Here is a 23,342-nt window from a genome sequence, read left to right as displayed (position 1 = left end):
GTTTGATGCCAAGCGGCCCGAAAGACCTCGTTCACCATGTACCTCTTGGACTGAATAAAGCTAGAGTGTGGGTGGATGTAGCAAAAAAACCGGACGCTTTCTTGTGGAGGCCAATGAGTGAGATTAGTACCATTGAAGAAGCAATTTCAAGTAATGTGGCATGGCCTGCTGATAAAATTTTAAAGGGGTATGAAAAATCATTACTAGATGCAAATTTATTTTAAGCAAAACATTATATGATTGTGATAGCAAGTTTTTTTCCTCTTCGGGTTTAAATGTAGGCAATGAAGACTCATGCTTTCTCTAACTATCTACATAACAATACATGTAAGATACTCTCTGTCTTACAAGTTTGACATTAAATTTTTTTTCTAGTGCATCATTGAAGCGATGTTTCCTCTAACTCATTGCAAAACATATGTGGATGTGGCTATGTAGTTGTGAATGGTGTAACAAGTCCTTGCTTTATTTATAGGTTAAATGGTGAAAGTTTTAGTTGAGTTTGATTATTGTTTTGATAGTGGATCACTTTCTTACAGGTTAAACAACGGAGATGACTTTTTTGTTGAAGCATTTTGTCAAGATGGAAGGATTTACTTTACCATTTCATTTAGCTAAATGTTTTGGATACTTTGATATCTCCAGCTATTTCTCTGTTTTCTTTACTTGTTTTGAATGTTAAGGTTTTGGACATTGTATGACTTATGTTGTAGATGTAATTTTATTGCCAACATGGTAGATACTGATAACAATTGATATGTTAAATGTTTTTATGTTTTAATTTGAAGGTTCCTATTTAGATGTAACATGTTGCTCGGAATGTTCAAAAGGATATCAATAATAATTTTAAAAAGCTACAAGAGTATGAACATGACAAGAAAAAAAGCTATAAATCTGTACCGTAGCCATGCTAAATAGCTATAAGAGGTTGAAAATAACTTATCTTGAACGCTATAATACCTCAATTCTATAGTGTTTTCCATAATGCTCCTAGAACGATATTTTTTCTTAAAACTTTTAATAGCGTCCGATCTCCATGCGCTCCATAAAACGCTATTACTAGTGCTTAATAGTGTTTTTAGTCAGCTACTAATGCTGATATTTCTTGTAGTGAGAGGCCTTCAATAATGGCTCTGTGGCTATTGAATGGGCTTCTTGTTAGGGATTAAGTTGGTTGAATGAAGACAAATGTTGGTTTCTGAAACGATTTCAGATGTAGAAGTGTGTGATTAGTAGATCGTGTATAATAAAAATTTTCATAAAACTTTGAAATACTTTATAGATTACATTAATTTTAGCACGAATAAATTAATCAAATTAATTTATTTACCTAGCAACCGATTAGGACGATAACTTGAATTCTTTTACCTCGAACGTTCCTCGCTCAATGCTAGTTTAGAACACTCAAATCTTCCTCCTATATTCCTTAAATCTACGAAGACGTGTGTGTGGGCACACCCGAAACAAAATCCGATTAACAAATAAACACTCAAGGTTTCTACGAATACCAACACATGCACAACGGGGAATTTTTGGATAAATTTTTTTCGTTCCACACTCTATAAAATTTGGCGACTATAGCTAGGAGAGAGCAAAAATTACCTCACAATTTTCTACAATCTCTTATTTTATAAAGTAGTAGTCAGACTCCTAGAAAGAGTCTAATCTTTATCTCTAAGATAAAGCTTGATAATTATCTCCAACTTCAAATTTGACTTTTGAAACAAAATCCACTCTCTCCCTTATCCTATATGACCGGCCACTACATGGAAATTCCTCCTTATCATAGGCGCAATTTTACAGATAATGAATAGGGCAAAATTTTATCCTGTAGTCCAATTTTAAGTTAAATTCAAATTCTAATTTAAGCCAAACTTAAATATATTTGAATTTCGAATTGGACAACTTATCAAATAAGTTAATTGGATAACTATAGAGAGCAAACAATTTGAATCCCAAAATGATACACATTGTACTGTGCGTTCACACCATGTGAATACCTTCATATGTGCGTTTCAAAATTCAAATTTAAACTTAAACTTAAATAATCATATTATTTAATTTATAATTAATTCTCAATTAATTATCCTTGAGCGTTTTATTTTAGAATTCTATAATTCTAATATGCCCATTTTGCCCTTAATCTCTTGTAGAATTAGAAGGACAACACGGGGACTCATGAACCTATAATTTTGAGCTCTAATAAATTAATAATTGATTAAAATCTTTAATTAATTAATTCTATTAATTCCAAAAGTTACTCCACTATAAACTTGGAATTGCACTCTCATAATTATAAACATAAATTATTCATAAACTGTGAAATGTTCATTTGATATAGTCATTGCATATAAATCATCGTCCATAAATAATTTATAATTAGAGCTAGGTGAAATCCGTTAACCTCTCTAATTACATTTTTATCCTTCAGTACCATTGATTCTCTAACAGACAATAATTCATAAAACAAATTCATGAATCGAAGCGCTCATACTGGTCCAAGTACCGAATCAACCCTCAAGAGAGTTATTTATCAACTTCTTTCTCAAGAAGGAATGGATTCCATCTCGTATAATAACATTCCCGGCTACTCACTTCATCATGTCTCCAAAATACAAGGAATAGGATTTAGGATCTCAGAATCCATACTGAGTAAATCAAAAGACACAAATGCATAAATAGGAGTCTACTAAGAACTCAAAATTAAGATCACTCTTATATGACCATCGGTAGACTTAATTAGAATTTATATACATAATGGAAATAATCAAAAATTCATATCGTGTCTGTGTCCCTGTTCCACATTATCTCATTATGCGTAATACACTCATTCAATATCTCACCGTATTAACAGTGCAGATAACACTGTTTTGTTCTAAATAGGAATGCCATGTATTAGTAACGTTTTAATTAAATATTCTGAACTTTAATTAAATTCATTACGAACATCATTTTTTATTATTATCCTTAAACATTATCCTCTCGCATATAACACTTATATACAATGTTTAAGGTCACATAAAGAATCATGGAAGTTTTATTGATATTCATAAAATATTAATAAATATATGCACATAAAATGATGAATAAACTCTTTTATTAAATAATTATTAAATATCCTATTACATCTCATACTTCTAGGACACTATTCCCAACAGAACGTTCCTCGCTCCAAGCTAGTTTAGAACACATCTTTCTTGTCAATTCCCTGAATCTATAAAGACGTGTGTGTGGGCACACCTAAAACAAAATGGGATTAGAGAATAAACATTTAAGGTTTGCACGAACACAAACAAATGCACGACGTGAAATTTTTTGAGAAAATTTTCCTTTCCACACTCTATAAAAAATTTTGCCACTACAATAGGAGAGAGCAAAAATTGTGTCTCAAAATTTTCTACAATGTCTTATTTTATAGAGTAGTAGTCAGACTGCTAGAAGGAGTCTAATCTTTAAATCTAAGATAAAGCTTGATAATTATCTCCAACTTCAAAATTGATTTTAAAACAAAATCCACTTCTTTCTTATCTTAGATGGCATGCCAGCACTGGGGAATTCCTCCATGTGGTAGGCACAATTTTACAGATAAAGAATATGGAAAAATTTTACGCCACAGTCCAATTTAAACTTAAATTCTAATTCTAATTTAAATCAAACTTAAATCAATTTGAATTTTAAATTCGACAACTTATCAAATAAGTTAATTGGATAACTATGGAGAGCGAGCAATTTAAACCCCAAAGGGATTCACATTGTGCTGTGCGTTCACACCATGTGAACACCTTCACATATGTGTTCCAAAATTTAAATTTAAATTTAAACTTAAATAATCACATTATTTAATTTATAATTAATTCTCAATTAAATATCATTGAGCATTTTATTTTAGAATTTTATAATTTTAAAATTTCCATTTTGCCTTCAGTGTCTTGTAGAATTATAAGGATGGCGCGAGAACTCATGGACCTAAAGTTCTTAGCTCCAATAAAAGTAATAATTAATTAAACTCTTTAATTAATTAATTAATTCTATTAATTCCAAAAAGTTACTCTACTATAATCTTGCAATTACACTCTCGTAATTATAGACATAAATTACTTCTAAACTGTAAAGTGTCCATTTGATATAGTCATTGCATATAGATATATTCTCGGTAAATAATTCGTAATTAGAGCTAGGTGAAATCCGTTAACCTCTCTAATTACATCTTTATCCTTGAGTACCATTGATTCCCTAATAGACAGTGATTCATAAAACAAATTCATAAATCAAAGCATTCCTACTGGTCCAAGTACCGAATCAACCCTCAAGCGAATTATTTATCTACTTCTTTCTCAAGAAGGAATAGATTCCATCTCGTATAATAACAGTCTCGGCTACTCACTTCATAATGTCTCCAAAATACAAGGAATAGGACTCAGAATAGCAGAATCCATACCGAGTAAATCAAAAGACATCCATAAATAGGAGTTTGCTAAGAACTCAAGATTAAGATCATTCTATATATGACCATCGATAGACTCAATTAGAATTTCTAGACTTAGCAAAAATTATCAAATATTCATATTGATAATCTCATTATGCATAATACACTCATTCAATATTTCATCGTAGTAACAGTGCAGATAACACCATTCCATTCTAAATGGGAATGATATGTATTAGTAATGTTTTAATTAAAGATCCTGAACTGTAATTAAATTCATTGCAAACATCGTTTTGATTATTATCCTTAAATATTATCCTCTCGCATATAACACTTATATACAATATTTAAGTTCACATAAATAATGATGGAATTTTCACTGATAATCATTAAATATTCATTAAAATATGCACAAAAAATAATGAATAAATTCTTTTATTAAATATATAATAAATATTCTATTACATCTCATGCTTGTAGGACACCATTTCTAACAAATTATATGTAGCCTTATCTAGAGTAACATCATCAAAAAGTCTTAATATTTTAATACATAAATCGATCAAGAAATATCCATATCATATAAAAAATATTGTATACAAAGAGATATTACAAAACATTAATAAACATTAATACATTTCTTCATTATTACATTTTAAATAAACATTTTTACATTGTGATATTTAATCCAAGTTGTATAGTATTAACTTTTAGATTTCTAATATGCATTTTTCAGTTATACTTTACTTTTATATTCTTAATAGGTATTTTTTAATCTAGAAACATGTTTACTCCAATACGAATATTAAAGCATGGTGAAACACATCTAACTATTCGAGCACGAATATATCGTTTATGGTGAAATATAAATTACACTAATGGCCAGCTTCTAAGCTTGGGTATGTTGTTAGGTGATGAAGAGGTAATTTTACTTATTTTCTTTATTTCGTACATGAATATAAAAATAAAATTTTATATGTTTTTTTATATTTTATAATATATAAATGATAACAATATGATTTATACTTATTGTAGCATGAAACAGTACATGCTGTTGTTCGAGCAAGAGATGCCGATTATATGACACAGACTATAAAATAGGGCATCATATATGAAATTACAAACATCTTCATCGACACCAACAAACCAAAGTACAAAATTGTTCCTCATATAGCAATTTTACGAATTGCTCGAGTAACAATTTTCAAACGTGTTAATGAAGATATTCCAGAAATTGTAACACCCTGAATAATTAATTGAGATTAATTAAGGTAATTGAGATTATTAGTGTGCCTAATCTGGATTATTAATTGAGTTTAATTAATAAATGTTTCTGACACGTGTGAGTTTAAATAGTTCCAAGGTATTTAAATTATTCTCAGTAATTTATTTTAACCCAGAAGTGTGTATGGGCGCATTTCTGGACTGCTTTTTAAAAATATTGACACTTGTCCATTTTCTTTCCTTTTTCTTTTCTTTTCTTTTCTTTCTTTTTCTTTTCCTTCCTTCCTTCCCGTGCACTTTCTCTCTCTCTTTCACTCCCTCTCTCTCACTCTCTCGTGCTCTCTCACTCTCTCTCTCTCTCTTTCTAATTTTTGTCCCAAATCAAACGGATATTGAACCAAGCAAAGATTTAAAGAAGTTTTCAACGTCCAGAGAAGGATTCGAGGTAAGATTACTGAAAGACCCTCTATTGAATCTCAAGTTTTTGAATTTCAAAACTTATTTTTGGTTCAAACCGGATTTTGATGGTTTTTGAGTAAAACTGTGGTAGAAATTGGAGATCTTGGGTTCTTTGGACTTATTTTAGGACCTAGAACCCAGATCTACTGGTTTTCCTTTGAAATATCTTGATTTGGGACTGGATTTGCAGGTTTTGGACTGATTTCCGTGAGCTTCTCTCGCGCAGCTAATTCCACCGGTCGACCTGTGCGGTCAACCAGATCACATGGAACCTGATTGACCAATGCAGTCGACCAGATTGCAGGCTGACCGGTCGACCGGTGTGCACACTACCGGTTGACCGGTAGTGTTGCACTGTTCTATCACCGGTCGACCGGTTGACACGGGGTTTGACCCTGATTTGCCTGAAATTGCTGTTTTGACCCCTGTTTTCGGGGAGAACCCAAATTAGCTTCATTTGGGGACTTGAGATAAATGGATTAGCATTTTTAATCCTTGATTTGATATTGAAAACCCTTGGAATGATATTTTGAAACATGAAAATGGATTAGGGCACACTAATTGAAAATCTTGGTACATAAATGAGATTTGGATTGCTTTAGGAATGAGAATTGATCCTAAAGTGTTGTCTTGCATCAGTGATCACTGAGGATTCAGACTGAAGGGGCTTGAGGAAGTGAAAACCGGAAAAGGCAACGCTAGTCCCAGGTTTGATAGTGTGAGGTAGGATTTCTATCCCTTTTCCTTGGGAGCTGTTTTCAAAAGGATTTTGGCCTTGAAAATGTTTTTTTTTTTAAAAAAAGGGATTGGCTTTTGTAAGAAAAAAACTTTTTAAAGAACGGTCAGTCATGGAACCTCATGGCTTGTCCAGTCATGGGGCCCGCGGCTTGAGTAGTTCGTGGGGTCATAAAAATGATTTCAAAATGTTAATGAATGATTTCTTAAGCTAAGAGATCTTGTGAACTGGTTGCTGTAAGCCTAGATAGGATGCGGAGAGTGCATCCTTGGGGGCAAAACCCGAAACTCAGTCCGGGTAGGCGAGGTACTTGGTTAGGTAAGTAATTTATACTAATTACTTGCTGAAGCCTGTAATACGGTTATTTTCAGTTATATTTCCTTTGAGAAAAAGGATGTGACGTTCCGGTTGTTCTGTCGGGACTAAATGTATTATTTTATTTACTTATTCATTTATTTCTTTCCTCGCTATCTCATTATTCATTTATTCATAACGTTTATTTCAAATTATATCCTACTGGGCCTTTCGCTCACGTTTTATGTTTCAAATGTATTAATCGCCTCCCAGGAGACTCTAGGAGCGGTGCACAGTAGCTGGATATTTGCTATGGAGCAGCTGAGTTGTGCTGCTATGGGAATCAAGTAAGGATTGTGGTCATCCTCTTGGACAAATGTAAGGAATTTGAGAAATTCTGTAAACTTACATAATATTTGGATTAACTAGACTGTGGTTGATGTCTGTTGTAATAATTATTTACATGAGCATATATGTACGATACTGTATGTCCTGTGGGGTGGAGCCATGTGTGTCAGAGGCTCCGGAATTCAGTAATGTAATTATATTTTAATGCAGTTAAGTGTGGGGCCCGGTTGGGAATATGCTCTATTAATCCCTAATCGAGCTCCACGTCACCCACCCCGGTTGGGGGGCGTGACAAAGGTGGTATCAGAGCCGTAGGTTAAGAAACCCTAGGATTGTACATACATGTGTGACATCTGTGATCCACCGAATAGTCTAGTTTTATTTCAGTTAAAGGAAATAGTGCCTCGCCGTATGCCCACTAATCAACTGGCACAATAGAATCAGGGATTTTTGGATGCCATGTATGCTACTTTTCAAGGCATGGCCACTAGAGCTCGGAACGAGCGGCCGGTTGAGGAGAGGAAGCATGGTTACTTCCAGAAATTTAGGCGTGCGCCTATCCCCTCATTTAATTGTGAGGGAGGACCCCAGGAGGTAGAGTTCTGGTTAGACTCCATAGTCAAGCATTTGAGTACTATGGGAGTTCCAGATGAATACTGGGTGGAATTTGCGGTATACAAGATGGAGGGTTTAGCCAATAGTTGGTGGAAACAGGTTAAGAGAAGAATAGATGTTGCAGGACTGACCTGGGAGTAGTTTGAGACACTATTGAATGAGCAGTACTTCCCTCAGAGTTATAGGGAGGAAAAAGCGTTGGAATTCATGTCTCTGCTGCAAGGTGACATGTCTGTAAGGGAGTATGAGGCCAAGTTTAATGACCTGTCCCGGTTTGTGCCATCTTTGGTGGAATATGAACACCTTAGATGTCTTAAGTTTGAAAAGGGCCTCAAGAACTCTGTGAGGAGACCATTGGTGGCTTTGAGAATCCAGAATTTCTGAGATTTGGTGGCTGCTGCTACTAGGGTGGAGCAGGATAACATAGCTTATCACCAGAGTAAAGAACAAGCTGGAAGGGTTTCAGTTTCTGGGGGATCATCTGCTTCCGGCATGCCACAGCGGAGTGGTAGAAGGAACCATAACCAGAGACAGCCTGGTGGGGGAGTGGTTAGCGGTGGCAGTAGTTTGTCAGCAAGTGACAGAAGTGCTCCGTACGGGCCCAGGTGTCACAATTATGGGCAGGTGGGCCATATTAGGAGGAATTATCCTAATCGGCTGCCGGCTCAACAAGCCTAAAGTGACGCTTCCTACAGTCAAGAAGGGCCACCACCGTACATGCCACCATATCAGCCATAACAGATGCCATACCCTCCTGCGCCAACTTATCAACCACCTCAGTATGCATAATTTTGGCTTCAAGCGCCGAGACCGGTACAACCACCTCCGCCGCAACAATATAGGCCAGCGACCCAACGGCCTAATGTTGGTGATAAAGGGAAAGGAAAAGTGCAGGGGCAAGCTTATACCCTGGTAGGAGGCAGTTCAGGAGGTCAAACCAGCAACATGGTGGTTGAGGGTATGATTCTAATCTCTCATTCTTTTGCTCACGTGTTGTTTGACACAGGTGCCACACACTCGTTTATATCAAGTTCTTTTGTTCGGACTTTGAAACTGAAATCTGAGAATTTAGAAGTCCCGATGACTTTGAACTCTCCACTGGGATGTGTGGAGGTAATGAGTGTGTGTAAATCGTGTGAAATGACGATTGGCGGTGAGCGATTGAGAGCAGATTTAGTTATCCTTCCGATGAGCCTGTTTGACGTGGTACTCAGAATGGATTAGTTGTCAGAATACAGAGCAATTGTTGATTGTTACCGTAGGAGAGTGACTCTGATGACTAAGTCCGGAACAGTGATTTCTTATCAGGCGGATACGAACCTAGTCTTGGGATAACGACTGTTGAAGTACAACGTTGGGGGACGGAGGAATCTAGCCTGTTTTTCTTCCCTTCTTGCTTTGGAAGGTGAACCTGAAGTAATTGGAGATAGTACGGGAATCCCTGTAGTGGATGAGTTTACATATGTATTTCCTGATTAGCTACCTAGTTTACCGCCAGATCGGGAGATTCAATTCTGTATTGATTTGGTTCTGGGAACGGCACCTATTTCCATTCCTCCATATCGGATGGCTCTAGCGGAGATGAAGAATTAAGAACGCAGCTTGAGGAGCTGGCAGGAAAGGGACATATCAGGAATAGTACTTCCCCTTGGGGTGCACCGGTGCTATTTGTGAAGAAGCACGACGGATCTCTTCGGTTGTGCATTGACTACCGTCAATTGAACATGGTAACTGTGAAGAACAAATACCCACTGCCAAGGATCGATGAATTATTTGATCAGTTGGGTGGATCACAGTTCTACTCTAAGATTGATCGGAGATCTGGGTACCATCAGCTGAAAATCAAAGAGGAAGACAATCCGAAGACTGCTTTCAGAACTCGATATGGACCTTTCGAGTTTCTGGTAATGCCGTTTGGACTGACAAATGCCCCGGCTGCATTCATGGATCTAATGAACCGTGGTTTCTGACCGTACTTGGATCGGTTCATGATCGTCTTCATTGACAACATACTAGTTTACTCGAAGACTTGGGAAGAACATGAATAGCACTTGAGAATTGTTCTTCAGTCTCTTCGAGAACACTAGTTGTATGCTAAGAAGGAGAAGTGTGACTTCTGGCTGACAGAAGTGAAGTTCCTTGGGCATGTGATTTCTGGACAGGGAATTTCTGTAGATTCTTCCAAGATCGAGACTGTGCTACAGTGGGAAAGGCCGAAGAATGTAGTGGAGATTCGTAGTTTCCTCAGACTTGCAGGGTACCATCGGCCTTTTGTGAAAGACTTCTCAAGTATTGCTGCACCGATGACTCGGTTGACTAAGAAAGAAGTTAGATTCCAGTGGGACGCTGAGTGTGAAAATGCTTTTTAGGAATTGAAGGTCAGACTGACAAGTGCACCAGTCTTGACTATTCCTGATAGTGAGGAACCATATGAGGTGTATTCTGACGCCTTGGGGAGTGGGCTTGGCTGTGTCTTAATGCAAGGTGGACGCGTGGTAGCGTACGCATCTCGCCAATTAAGACCACATGAACGAAATTACCCCACTCATGATTTGGAACTAGCAGCGGTAATATTTGCTCTGAAAATATGGAGATGTTATCTCTATGGAGCAAAGTTTCAGGTCTTTTCTGACCATAAAAGTCTGAAGTACTTGTTTACTTAGAAAGATTTGAATCTCAGGCAAAGGAGATGGGTGGAGTACATAGAAGATTACGACTTCACTCTGCAATATCATCCTGGAAAAGCTAATGTGGTGGCTGATGCCCTTAGTAGGAAGACGACAGGGCCTCTGGCGTCATTAGCTTTGGAAGATTGGAAAAGGACTGAAGTGGTGAGTGAGTATGATCTTCAGTTATGCGAAGATCATAACCAGGTTATGGTGTATAACTTGATCTCTACACCGGATATTGTGCAACGGGTTAAGCAAAATCAATGGCAGGATCCACACCTCCAAGGAATTTGGATTCGAATCCAGAATGGTGAGCAATTTGAGGATTGGAGAATCCGAGAGGATGAAGCCTTGTATATCCGCAACCGCCTTGCTGTTCCCAAGGTGGGTGAGGTAAAGAAGATAATTCTGCAATAGGCACACAAATCGAGGTATGCTATACATCCGGGAAGTACAAAGATGTACCAGGACCTGAAAAGACAGTACTAGTGGAGAGGCATAAAAAGGAACATTCGTGAGCATGTCTCGGAATGTGCTACTTGCCTCCGGATTAAAGCTGAGCATCAGAAGCCAGCGAGAGAGTTGCAACCTCTTCCTGTCCTTGGATGGAAATGGGAGCACATCACTATGGACTTTCTGATGGGGTTACCGAGAACCGAGCTGAAGCACGACGCCATATGGGTGGTGGTGGACAGGTTGACGAAGTTCGCGCACTTCATACCGTTTCGTGCGACGTATTCTCAGAAGATTATGTCAGAATTGTACCTAGAGCACATCGTGAGGCTACACGGAGTGCCACTGTCTATCACGTCAGATCGTGACACGCGTTTTAATGCAAGGTATTGGAGGACTTTCCAGGAAGCCATGGGAACAGATTTAAATTTTAGCACCGCATTTCATCCTCAGACCGATGGGCAATCTGAAAGAGTTATTCAGATTCTGGAGGATATGCTTCGTGCTTGTATTCTGGAATTTGGTGGAAACTGGAAGAAATACCTGCATCTAGCTGAGTTTGCGTATAACAACAACTATCAGGCTAGTATTGGAATGGCACCGTTTGAAGCTCTGTATGGTCGTCCTTGTAGGTCACCTGGGTGTTGGTTAGAACCAAAGGATCGACTAAGCACTAGACCAGAAGTCATTCAAGAGAATAATGAGAAGATAGCTATGATTCAAAAATGACTGTTGACAGCTCAAAGTCGTCAGAAGAGTTATGCTGACAGAAGGCACAGGCCTTTGGAATTCCAGGAAGGCGACTTTGTTTTGCTGAAGGTTTCCCCACGCAAGGGAGTTGTTCGGTTTGGTGTAAAAGGAAAACTTGCACCAAGGTATGTGGGACCATTCCCGATCGTGTAACGAGTCAGAGTGGTGGCGTACCGATTGGCATTACCGCCTGAATTATCTCACGTGCATAACGTGTTTCATGTCTCCATGCTTCAGAAATGTCAACCTGAGCCGGAAGCTGTAGTGCAGTGGTTTGACGTTCCGATACAGTATGACGTGTCGTACGAGGAGGCACCGGTTCAGATTCTTGATCAGAAAATAAAGAGTCGGTGTCATCGTGAGATCCCGTTGGTGAAAGTGTTGTGACAGCACCATGGAGTTGAGGAAGCGACAAGGGAGCTTGAAACGATGATGCAGGACCAATATCCGCATCTGTTCACACTTTGAGGTAGGCTTTAATTTCGGGGACTAAATTGCCTAAGGGGGGTAGAGCTGCAACACCCTGAAGAATTAATTGAGATTAATTAAGGTAATTGAGATTATTCGTGTGCCTAATCTGGATTCTTAATTGAGTTTAATTAATAAATGTTTCTGACACGTGTGAGTTTAAATAGTTCCAAGGTATTTAAATTATTCTAAGTAATTTATTTTAACCCAGAAGTGTGTATGGGCGCATTTCTGGACTACTCTTTAAAAATATTGAAACTTGTCCATTTTCTTTCCTTTTTCTTTTCTTTTCTTTTCTTTCTTTTTCTTTTCCTTCCTTCCTTCCCGTGCACTTTCTCTCTCTCTTTCACTCCCTCTCTCTCACTCTCTCGTGCTCTCTCACTCTCTCTCTCTCTCTTTCTAATTTTTGTCCCAAATCAAACGGATATTGAACCAAGCAAAGATTTAAAGAAGTTTTCAACGTCCAGAGAAGGATTCGAGGTAAGATTACTGAAAGAACCTCTCTTAAATCTCAAGTTTTTGAATTTCAAAACTTATTTTTGGTTCAAACCAGATTTTGATGGTTTTTGAGTAAAACTGTGGTAGAAATTGGAAATCTTAGGTTCTTTGGACTTGTTTTAAGACCTAGAACCCAGATCTAGTGGCTTTCCTTTGAAATATCTCGATTTGGGACTGGATTTGCAGGTTTTGGACTGATTTCCGTGAGCTTCTCTCGCGCAGCTAATTCCACCGGTCGACCTGTGCGGTCAACCGGATCACATGGAAACCGGTTGACCAATGCGGTCGACTGGATTGCAGGCTGACCGGTCGACCGGTGTGCACACTACCGATCGACCGGTAGTGTCACACTGCTCTGTCACTGGTTGACACGGGGTTTGACCCTGATTGGCCTGAAATTGCTGTTTTGACCCCTGTTTTCAGGGAGAACCCAAATTAGCTTCATTTGGGGACTTGAGATAAATGGATTAGCATTGTTAATCCTTGATTTGAGATTGAAAACCCTTGGAATGATATTTTGAAACATGAAAATGGATTAGGGCACACTAATTGAAAATCTTGGTATATAAATGAGATTTGAATTGCTTTAGGAATGAGAATTGATCCTAAAGTGTTGTCTTGCATCAGTGATCGCTGAGGATTCAGACTGAAGGGACTTGAGGAAGCGGAAGCCGGAAAAGGCAACGCTAGTTCTAGGTTTGATAGTGCGAGGTAGGATTTCTATCCCTTTTCCTTGTGAGCCTGTTTTCAAAAGGATTTTGGCCTTGAAAATGTTTTAAAAAAAAAGGGATTGGCTTGTGAAAGAAAAATGCTTTGAAAACCATGGCTTGCTCAGTCATAGAACCTCATGGCTTATGCAGTCATGGGGCCCGCGGCTTGAGTAGTTCGTGGGGTCAAAAAAATGATTTCAAAATGTTAATGAATGATTTCTTAAGCTAAGAGATCTTGTGAACTGGTAAGAGAGTCTATTGCTGTAAGCCTAGATAGGATGCGGAGAGTGCATCCTCGGGGGCACAACCCGAAACTCAGTCCGGGTAGGCGAGGCACTTGGTTAGATAAGTAATTTGTACTAATTACTTGCTGAAGCCTGTAATACAGTTATTTTCAGTTATATTTCCTTTGAGAAAAAGGATGTGAGGTTCCGGCTGTTCTGTCGGGACTGAATGTCTTATTTTATTTACTTATTCATTTATTTATTTCCTCGCTCTCTCATTATTCGTTTATTCATAACATTTATTTCAAATTATATCCTATTGGGCCTTTCGCTCACGTTTTATGTTTCAAATGTATTAAACCCCCTCCCAGGAGACTCTAGGAGCGGTGAACAGTAGCTGGATATGTGCTACGGAGCAGCTGAGTTGTGCTGCTGTTGGAATCAAGTGAGGATTGTGGTCATCCTCTTGGACAAATGTAAGGAATTTGAGAAATTCTGTAAACTTACGTAATATTTGGATTAACTAGACTGTGGTTGATGTCTATTGTAATGATTATTTACATGAGCATGTATGTACGATACTGTATGTCCTGTGGGGTGGAGCCCTGTGTGTCAGAGGCTCCAGAATTCAGTAATGTAATTATATTTTAATGCAGTTAAGTGTGGGGTCCGGTTGGGAATCTGCTCTATTAATCCCTAATCGAGCTCCACGTCACCCACCCCGCTTGGGGGGCGTGACAGAAATACCCTGCGAGAAATTCAATTTCGTTGAGTTTGATGAACTCCCACAAAAAATTGATGTCAATGATGTTCTTTCAGGTTATTTATATTTTTCTTCTTATCAAATCTCATTAGCCGCTTGATATCTTCTCATGGTATCGAAGAATCAACCATTGGTGAAAGAGTAGCAAAAAGAAGAAGCTTCGTTATACAAAATGTAAGGTAATTACAATATAAATAAATATTAAAAAAATAAATATAGAATTTTCAAAATATTTTTACAGCAAGTATTTTCTTAAGCATTATCATATACAGAGAAGAAAAACTCAATATAACACTATAGGAACAAGTCGTGGAACTCTTTGATGAAAATACAGTGCAAACACTGGCGGAACTGATCATGATGGCATTTACAGCTATGGCAACAAAACAATACCAAGATTAGTGTTCATAATATACTTAATTAATAAAATTTTTTACATAATTAACTATAAATTTTCATTTGTTACAGGCGGTATTTATTTAGCAAATACATCTGGTACTTTTTATTATTTGAATCCAGAGCAGAAACAAGAACAATAAAAGAAAGGTATGAGAAACTGTAATAAATTTATTGTTATCCATATCTATATATTTCCACTTTTCGTCTTTTAACATATTCATAAGTATTTATATATTTTCTTTATACAGGTTCTGTCATTCAATTTAAACTTTAGAATATGTTACCCCCTCAATGAAACAAACAATATCATTGGAGGAACAAAAATGCATGAATCGTATAACTATTGCGGAATTGCGAGGCTTAGACCCATTTGAAAATCAGGTACACATTTTTTAAATATATTATTTTTCATTTTTTATTTATTAAAATAAAGCTTAAAAAAATTTGTGTTTTTCTACTCTATAGGAAACAAAATACACAATGAGAGCAACGAATACCGAAATTGCTGCACACCAATGATGGTTTTACTATGCGTGCACAAAATGTTATAGACAAGCCGAAGAATTGGGCACATCTTGGTGGTGTGATACAGACAGTTATCTATCTACAATGCCACTTACCTGGTAATAACATTTATTAAAAACAAAAAACAGCATTATTTTTACAATTAAAATATAAATATAATTTTTGTTTTTCTAAAGAGGTACAAAATCAACGTCGACATTGAAGATCACACAGGAAGAACAAGTGCAGTCATGTTTGGTAAAACAATGCAATCTCTCATTAATAAAGCTTGCTCTATACTGCCTTTTAAAGAATGCTACAGAGATCGTTATATAGTTCCTCCCATCATAAAACAAATGAGAAGAATGTTAAAAATATTTGTTATCCAATTCCACAGTCGAAGTGCATTCATCGACACAATTATTTTAAAAACTTTCATCGATGATGAATGTCTATTGTACTAATTACCTCCAACAACGTCATCTTTAAGAGCAACGCCATCAATTTCAAAACCTCTTACAATCTGGAGTGTCGAACAAAAATAAATTACTATTTACAGCTTCTCTCTTTTTTATTAAAAATCTTAGTACAATATCAATTATGGTATAATAATATTTACTGTAATAATGTTATTACAGTCATCACTATTAATCTCTTTTATTACAACCTGAGTTAACTTCTTCTGTTAGCTCTTCAAAAAAAGAAAAAGCCAACCAAGTAATGCACTTTTTTATATATTAAAATGACTATTCCATAAAGAAAAAAAATTATTACCCTCAATTATAATGTATTACCGACTAATATTTACTTTCTGTCTTTATTTATCGCGGCCCAGAAGAAACGAAGAAAAAACACAGAGTAATAATTAAGAAGTCCCATAAAAAATTTATGTAAATATATATATATGTAAATAAACATGCATGCATATATAATAAACTTACAATAATCTAGAAATTAAATTTTGATCGTGTATCATTTTTTATGTGTACTTTTAAATATCATTTTTATACTCTGTTGTTTAAATATATTTTACAGAGTTATCATTATTTTTTAACGGATTATTACATTATTTACTTCAATTTTATCATAAAATAAATAAATAAGCATCCGTGGAATAGCACGGTTAAGTGGATGGAAAGTAGGCCAAATACTAAGGATAAAAAATTCTAGAAAAAGAAAAAGAAGAATGGCCATGTGGCCATGATGACACGGCAGTCAAGGAATAACACCCTACAAAGGTGAAGCTGTTTCTATATGTAAACAATACGTACCTACAGCGTGTGGCTATATATATATATATATATCATATATATGCGTACGTATATAGTGTATATATATATATATATATGATATCTAGGCTCTAGCTAATATATTTCTTTTTTTTTTTTTTGATAATTAGGCTCTAGATAATATTATTCTGAAAAGTTGGTGGTGGAAAAGGCAGCAGAACTTATCATTATAAACAAAGGATATTTTTTCGCAGTCATGAATACTCATGATGATCATTTGAGGGGTAGAATGGCAAATAACATATGATCTTTTTTTTTTTTTTAATAGTTCCCCCCGTCCACTCGCCGCGTTGAAAAGTCCCACACGCGGCAATGCTTGGATGCTACAAATCCAAAATCACACAAATCGTGTGCGTCAAAATATGCCCACCCGTGCGTAGTCTTTTTTCTCCTCTCTTCTTTGCTTTATTCTCGGGGGCATGCATGCAAATTAACAAAAATATTGAGTCCTTGATAGAAAATTGTCGGCGGTCCAAATTAATCTACTAGCTTGCTGGACTATAACTTTACAATTTCTATCAAGTCTCGCACGAACACACCACTTTTGTGGTGATAAAAACTGAAGCAAATCTAGCTGGACATTATATATATATATATATATATATATATATCTATATGCGTGTGTGTGTAAGCGTAAATTTTTTATGTGTGTGAAAGCAGTAGAATTCCATGAAAGTAAAAGACGAACATGAAAAAGGTAATTAAGGTGCATGCATATATGTACGTATAACTTGCGAAAAATGTCCTCTTGAAGACGTACAATGTCATGTACGTTATGGGATAGATTGGACGGAAATTTTATGGTGACATCAAATGTTAGACATCACCGTCTAAAAATGGGTAGGTGATCAAAATCAAATTAGCGTGACACATGACTATTAATTATGATACGTACACTGCCACATAATATTGATGTACGTATATATGAACAAAAACACATCTATTATTTTGCTATACGTAAGGGAAATAAATTGTGGATTTCGTGGGTGCCGCCCTGCGAAGAGAAAATGGCTTCATTTGATTACTTTCGGCACTAGTCCTGGTCATCCCGGAATATGATACATGTTAATTTGCAGTTTTCCCTTTTATTTTTGCGAAGAGTACTTGTTGTGCATGTTTGCATGTGTGTACACATACACTATTCAGTGACGGAGTCAGCCTTTTACTTCAGTGAGGGCGTATATTAAATTTTTTTTAACAAATTATCTTAGTGAGAACATATAAGAAAATATATTTATTTTAGTGAGGGCATAAATTATTTCAGTAGGAGCTTAAGTGTAAAATTTTAAAATTTTTAAAGGTAATATTTTAAAAAAAAAAAAATTTGAGTAGGAGGGGTAGTCCCCTGAATTGTACTTAAATCAGCTACTGACACGATCATAAGTGAGAAAGAGAGGAAGTTCATAAGAAGACGGTATGAATGGAGTATACAAAATTAACTTATAAAATTATAGCAAAATAAGATATCAAGTGAGTAACTTAGAAGAACGACATTTTTGAGCAAAAAATAATAAAATAACAATAAAATAATAAAATAAATACTAATAAATTCCATATATCACCATTTCTAATTTCCTTGTCAATGACCTAACTCAAATATGGGCACTAAATCTATGTAAATTATTTCTTGCAAGTACCAATAGTACTAACTTTTCCGCTTGTTTCTTTCGATTAGATGATTTTGTTTTTGTTTTGGGGAATGTCGAATTAGATTGATTTATACAGGCGCAGGCTGATATATTTTCCAAATAATTAACCTGCGTACATTAGTGAAAACTAAATCCAATTAATTTCGTATTAGCGTGCATATATATATATATATATATATATATATATTATAGTAATTAGTACATAGTAGTACAAGCACTCAAGTTTCACAATCTCGCTGGAAATACTGTTACCCATCTCTATCCTTCAAAAAAAAAAAAGAAAAAAAATTTCTTGGTCAACATTGAAAACTTAACCATAACCATCGCCAATACAAGTGCTAATGTCAATTGTATATTTGACATTAAAAAGCATAATAATAGTATTTTCGACATGTTGTACTCCATAATACTATTTTAAATGTTAAATATACTTCTTATTATAATTATTAAGATTTCCAAGTTATACAAATAAACTTTTAGGGGACGTTTGTTTCATATATTCGTCTCTGATTCTGAATCATGATTCATAGTTCTCTAGTGTTTTTCTCTTACAAAAAACACATGTAAAACAAGAATGATTCTGAATACATAAACCAAACGTCCTCTTAATTTTAAAATAAGTTGAAAATATAAATTTCGCAATGATTATTGAAAAAGTAAAAATATTAACTAGTAGTATATGATAAATTTGGCATAACAAATATCACTTTTTCAGAGTGTGCTTTCACACTCAAATGTCAAATTTTATCATTGGCACATCAATAATAACATTGCTCTAGTCTAACATATAAACCTATATATACGTTAGGACATTGTGAATTTACGGCCAAGCCAAGCTTAACAACCACATTATTTAAAGTTAACATTTCAATTACTTAAAGTCTCACTAAGTTATTCTAACACACATGAACGCGCGTTTTAACATTAGTCTATTCCGCGTTTTAACATTAATCTATTCTATCAGATTAAAATTTATACACCAAACATGATTATATGGACATGAATTGCATGTCTTTACCGGTAAGAGTTTCTAAGGAGGGCCTACTTCTAGGAGTAGATTATGTTTTAACCTACAATCATCTTCTCAGCCGGGCATTCTTTACTTCGGCAGTGTTCATCATGATTTCTTCTCTAGCTTCTAGTTTTTGTTCTTCTTTTAATTGTGTTTCTTTGCGTCTTTTGAAGTTGTTTTGAACCTTTTTGTAATTGTCGATCCATCTTATTTTATTTTAAAAAATTTGAGTCGGGCAAGGCTTTGGAGTCTAATGGGTTCCAACGTGATTGAGATGGGCTAATTCGTTTTTAATATCACTCTTTAATTAAAAATAGGCGTGATGAAGCATATCTATGTAAACTGATTGAATTTGACATACGACAACTTGTTATATTTTAAATATTTTATGTTTTCCTATATCACGATCGTCGAGATATATGAACATATAAATATAACATGTATTGGTTTTGTGTATTTACGAGTTAGAATTATGATGTTATGAATATTAGCTAAACATGTAATTTTTGTTATGTTAAATATTTTATGTTTTCCTATATCACGATCGTCGAGATATATGAACATATAAATATAACATGTATTGGTTTTGTGTATTTACGAGTTAGAATTATGATGTTATGAATATTAGCTAAACATGTAATTTTTGTTATGTTATTATGAAGATCTAAAAGTCCATAATTGTATATGGCTGCAGGTAAGGACAAACGATAATTTCATATTTGACTTCATGATAACATGTAGAATTCAGATCCACCCGACCTAAATTTGATAGCGCAACATTATTAGAGCGATCTTTTCCTACCTTAACAAAGAGTAGTACTCTTATTAACATAAAATATATATGTTTTAAGAGGGAAAAACAAAGAAAAATGTAAGCAAAGGTCAGACAGTCAGTTGTCATGACATGTGTTTTCCGACAAATATAAGGTACAAATGAAGACTGCGTTTTTTATTTTTTATTCTTTCCCCCGGGAAGACAAAAAGAAAAGAAAGAAAAGCAATAAAACCGAAAATTCTCAATTCAACTCCTGTTTCCGAATCATATTTTGAATGTCAACTCAAGGGAAGCAAATTACTGTTTTTGTTATTATTTTATAGATATAAATATATGTTCCTGTTTTTTCCCGCACTTTTCAACACTGCCAAAAACAGAAAATAAGAGATCCTAGAGACCCAAAAATCCCCAACCGACCACTTCGTCCTTTTTTTTTTTTAAATCATGAAAAAGAAAATAAGAAAAGAAATATAAATTTTCTCAGTCAAATACTCGCCAAACATGCTTTTTCATTCCCCATCACCTTTTTCCTTTCCTCTCTTTTCTTATTCTGTAGTGGCTCCACATGTGAAAAACTCCTATAAATCTCACTCTCTCAGCTCTCCACCATAGGAATTAACCTCAAAAATCGTCCCTCTCTTTCCTCTCTCTCTCTCTCTCTCTCTCTCTCTCTCTAACATTTCTTGAACCCTAAAATGGCTGCTTCAGTAATTCAAACCCTGAACACAAAAACAAACAATCATCACATCATCTTCTCAGACAACTTCTGTCCTAAGTCCCATTCTTTTGGACAGGTCTCTTTGCCCATGAAAAATGAATCAAATATTTGTATGTCTTCTTCCTTTTCTCATTCATTGTCCTCAGTCAGGCAGTCATCCGTCTCTGCCACTTTCCTCGCGACATCCATGGCTGCTGCGGCGGCAGTCGAGTCGTCCAGACCTAAGTTGTCAAACCTTTGGAGAGAAATTCATGGCTGCAACAACTGGGAGGACTTAATGGAGCCGTTGCACCCTCTTCTCCGGCAGGAGATAATCCGTTACGGCGAGTTCGTTGCCGCCTGCTACAAGACCTTCGATCTCGACCCGAACTCGAAACGATACCTGAACTGCAAGTACGGCAAGAAAAATATGTTCAGAGATGTGGGAATGGAGAATTCCGGCTATGATGTAACCAAGTACATCTACGCCACTCCTGACATCACAATTCCGGTCCAGGCCAGCGGCACCTCCCGGTGGATTGGTTATGTGGCGGTGTCATCCGACAAGGAGGTTAAGAGGCTCGGAAGGAGGGACATACTAATTACCTTCCGAGGGACGGTGACCAATCCCGAATGGATTGCCAACTTGATGAGTTCCTTAACTCCAGCAAGGCTCGATCCTCACAACCCAAGGCCCGACGTCAAGGTCGAATCAGGATTTCTTAATTTGTACACTTCTGATGAAAGCTCGAGCAAATTTGGGCCTGAGAGCTGCCGGGAACAGCTTCTTTCGGAGATTTCGAGGTTGTTGAACAAATACAAAGGTGAAGAGCTAAGCGTAACTTTGGCCGGTCACAGCATGGGAAGCTCCCTGGCTAATCTTCTCGCTTATGACATCGCCGAGCTCGGTTTAAACAAGAGGAACTACGACCGGAAAGACGATATCCCAGTCACGGTGTTCTCTTTCGGAGGACCGAGGGTTGGGAATTTGGGGTTTAAGGAACGGTGTGAAGAACTTGGTGTCAAAATTTTGAGGATCGTAAACGTAAACGATCCGATTACGAAGATGCCCGGAGTTTTGTTCAACGAGAATTTTAGGGTTTTGGGAGGGAAGTACGAGTTTCCTTGGAGCTGTTCATGTTATGCTCATGTGGGCGTCGAATTAGTCCTCGATTTTTTCAACGTGCAAAACCCTTCGTGTGTTCATGATTTGGACACGTACATAAACTTATTAAAGTACTGTCCTCAAAGAGTTCATGAGCAGATTGAACGGGAAAATCATGTTGTGAACAATATTGGAGGAGAGTTTTTCAACAGAGCCAAGGATTTGTTCTTGGGTGCTCAGAATTTCAACATGTTGCCTTGGATAAATGCCGCTGGTAATATGGTGAACTTGGTTCAATCACAAAGAACATAACTAAATCTTTCTCGTAATTAATTATGATAATAGTTTTAGGAGTAGAATTATATGATATACATGAAGTAATCCTCAGCCCTTCTGAATTTTTGCAACGGAAAAGAGAAACTTCTTGTTAGGAAATTAGTCATTTAGTGCATAAATGTAAACATATATGTTTTGTACATGAGAGAATATTTTGATCATGTCCTCTGAAAATTATATCATGAGGACGTGGTTTGCAATTTTTTTGTGGCGGATAGGAAAATTTATTTTACTATCTGTTGTTGTCCCTATTGGTATTAATGAATCTATTATTTGTTTATTTTATTTCTGTTCATATTCTTGGAATTAAAAGCTTATATAAGTTGATCATTGATATATAGTTTTTGTGCTGTGACATACACTAACATATATATGCATAATTGTATTTTACCAGGGGCCAGTCATGTTGAATTTAGTTCAATTGGAGAGTACTCAATATTGGCTGTAAACAGCTTCCATGGAATAGTGATCAATCATCCGTGGATCATAACGGAGTTAGTTTGTTGTGTAATTGCAGAACTAAACACATATGCTGAGATATTCCAGGCTTAACCAAAAGTAAGAGCTTATGTATAATATGTCCGTGTTTTTTTTTCCTTAATTTGACAAGCTGATTAATCATTGGTTTTTTCTCGTCATTCCTACAGCAATACTCAACTTGTTGGATAAAAAATTCATTTGGTCTTGTAAAAGTGCAATGATCCCATATTATAGTGACTGCTTAGCGTTGACTGCGAAAGTTACAGGCGGAGTCCTTGCCAAGTTCAAAAACACAAGATTAGGTCAGATATCAATGGGAATTAAAAGTTAACCAATAAATAATTCACTATCAAATATGTCAAATATACATATATGTACATCGTAGCTCTACTTAAGATTAACTAATATTATTATTTACACCTTTTCTCTCAATTTTATTTTCTTTCGGTTTTGATAAGG

The 23,342-nt window shown here is 36.0% G+C and overlaps 1 protein-coding gene across 1 annotated transcript; it reads left to right on the top strand.

Annotated features, from left to right (window-relative positions):
* The first annotated feature begins 20,932 nt into the window (after positions 1 to 20,932).
* LOC21394313 (galactolipase DONGLE, chloroplastic) lies at positions 20,933 to 23,072 on the top strand. The gene is made up of 3 exons (XM_010106903.2): positions 20,933 to 22,341; positions 22,798 to 22,961; positions 23,051 to 23,072. Exons 1-2 carry the CDS (start codon positions 20,961 to 20,963, stop codon positions 22,953 to 22,955), a joined length of 1,539 nt encoding a protein of 512 aa, XP_010105205.2. The 5' UTR covers positions 20,933 to 20,960; the 3' UTR covers positions 22,956 to 22,961; positions 23,051 to 23,072.
* Positions 23,073 to 23,342: the final 270 nt, after the last annotated feature.

This window comes from Morus notabilis, unplaced genomic scaffold, assembly GCF_000414095.1.
Source record: "Morus notabilis unplaced genomic scaffold, ASM41409v2 Scaffold886, whole genome shotgun sequence".
NCBI classification, from domain to species: Eukaryota; Viridiplantae; Streptophyta; class Magnoliopsida; order Rosales; family Moraceae; genus Morus; species Morus notabilis.
The sequence above is the reverse complement of the archived record's forward strand: the minus strand, read 5'-3'. Positions and strand labels throughout refer to the sequence as shown.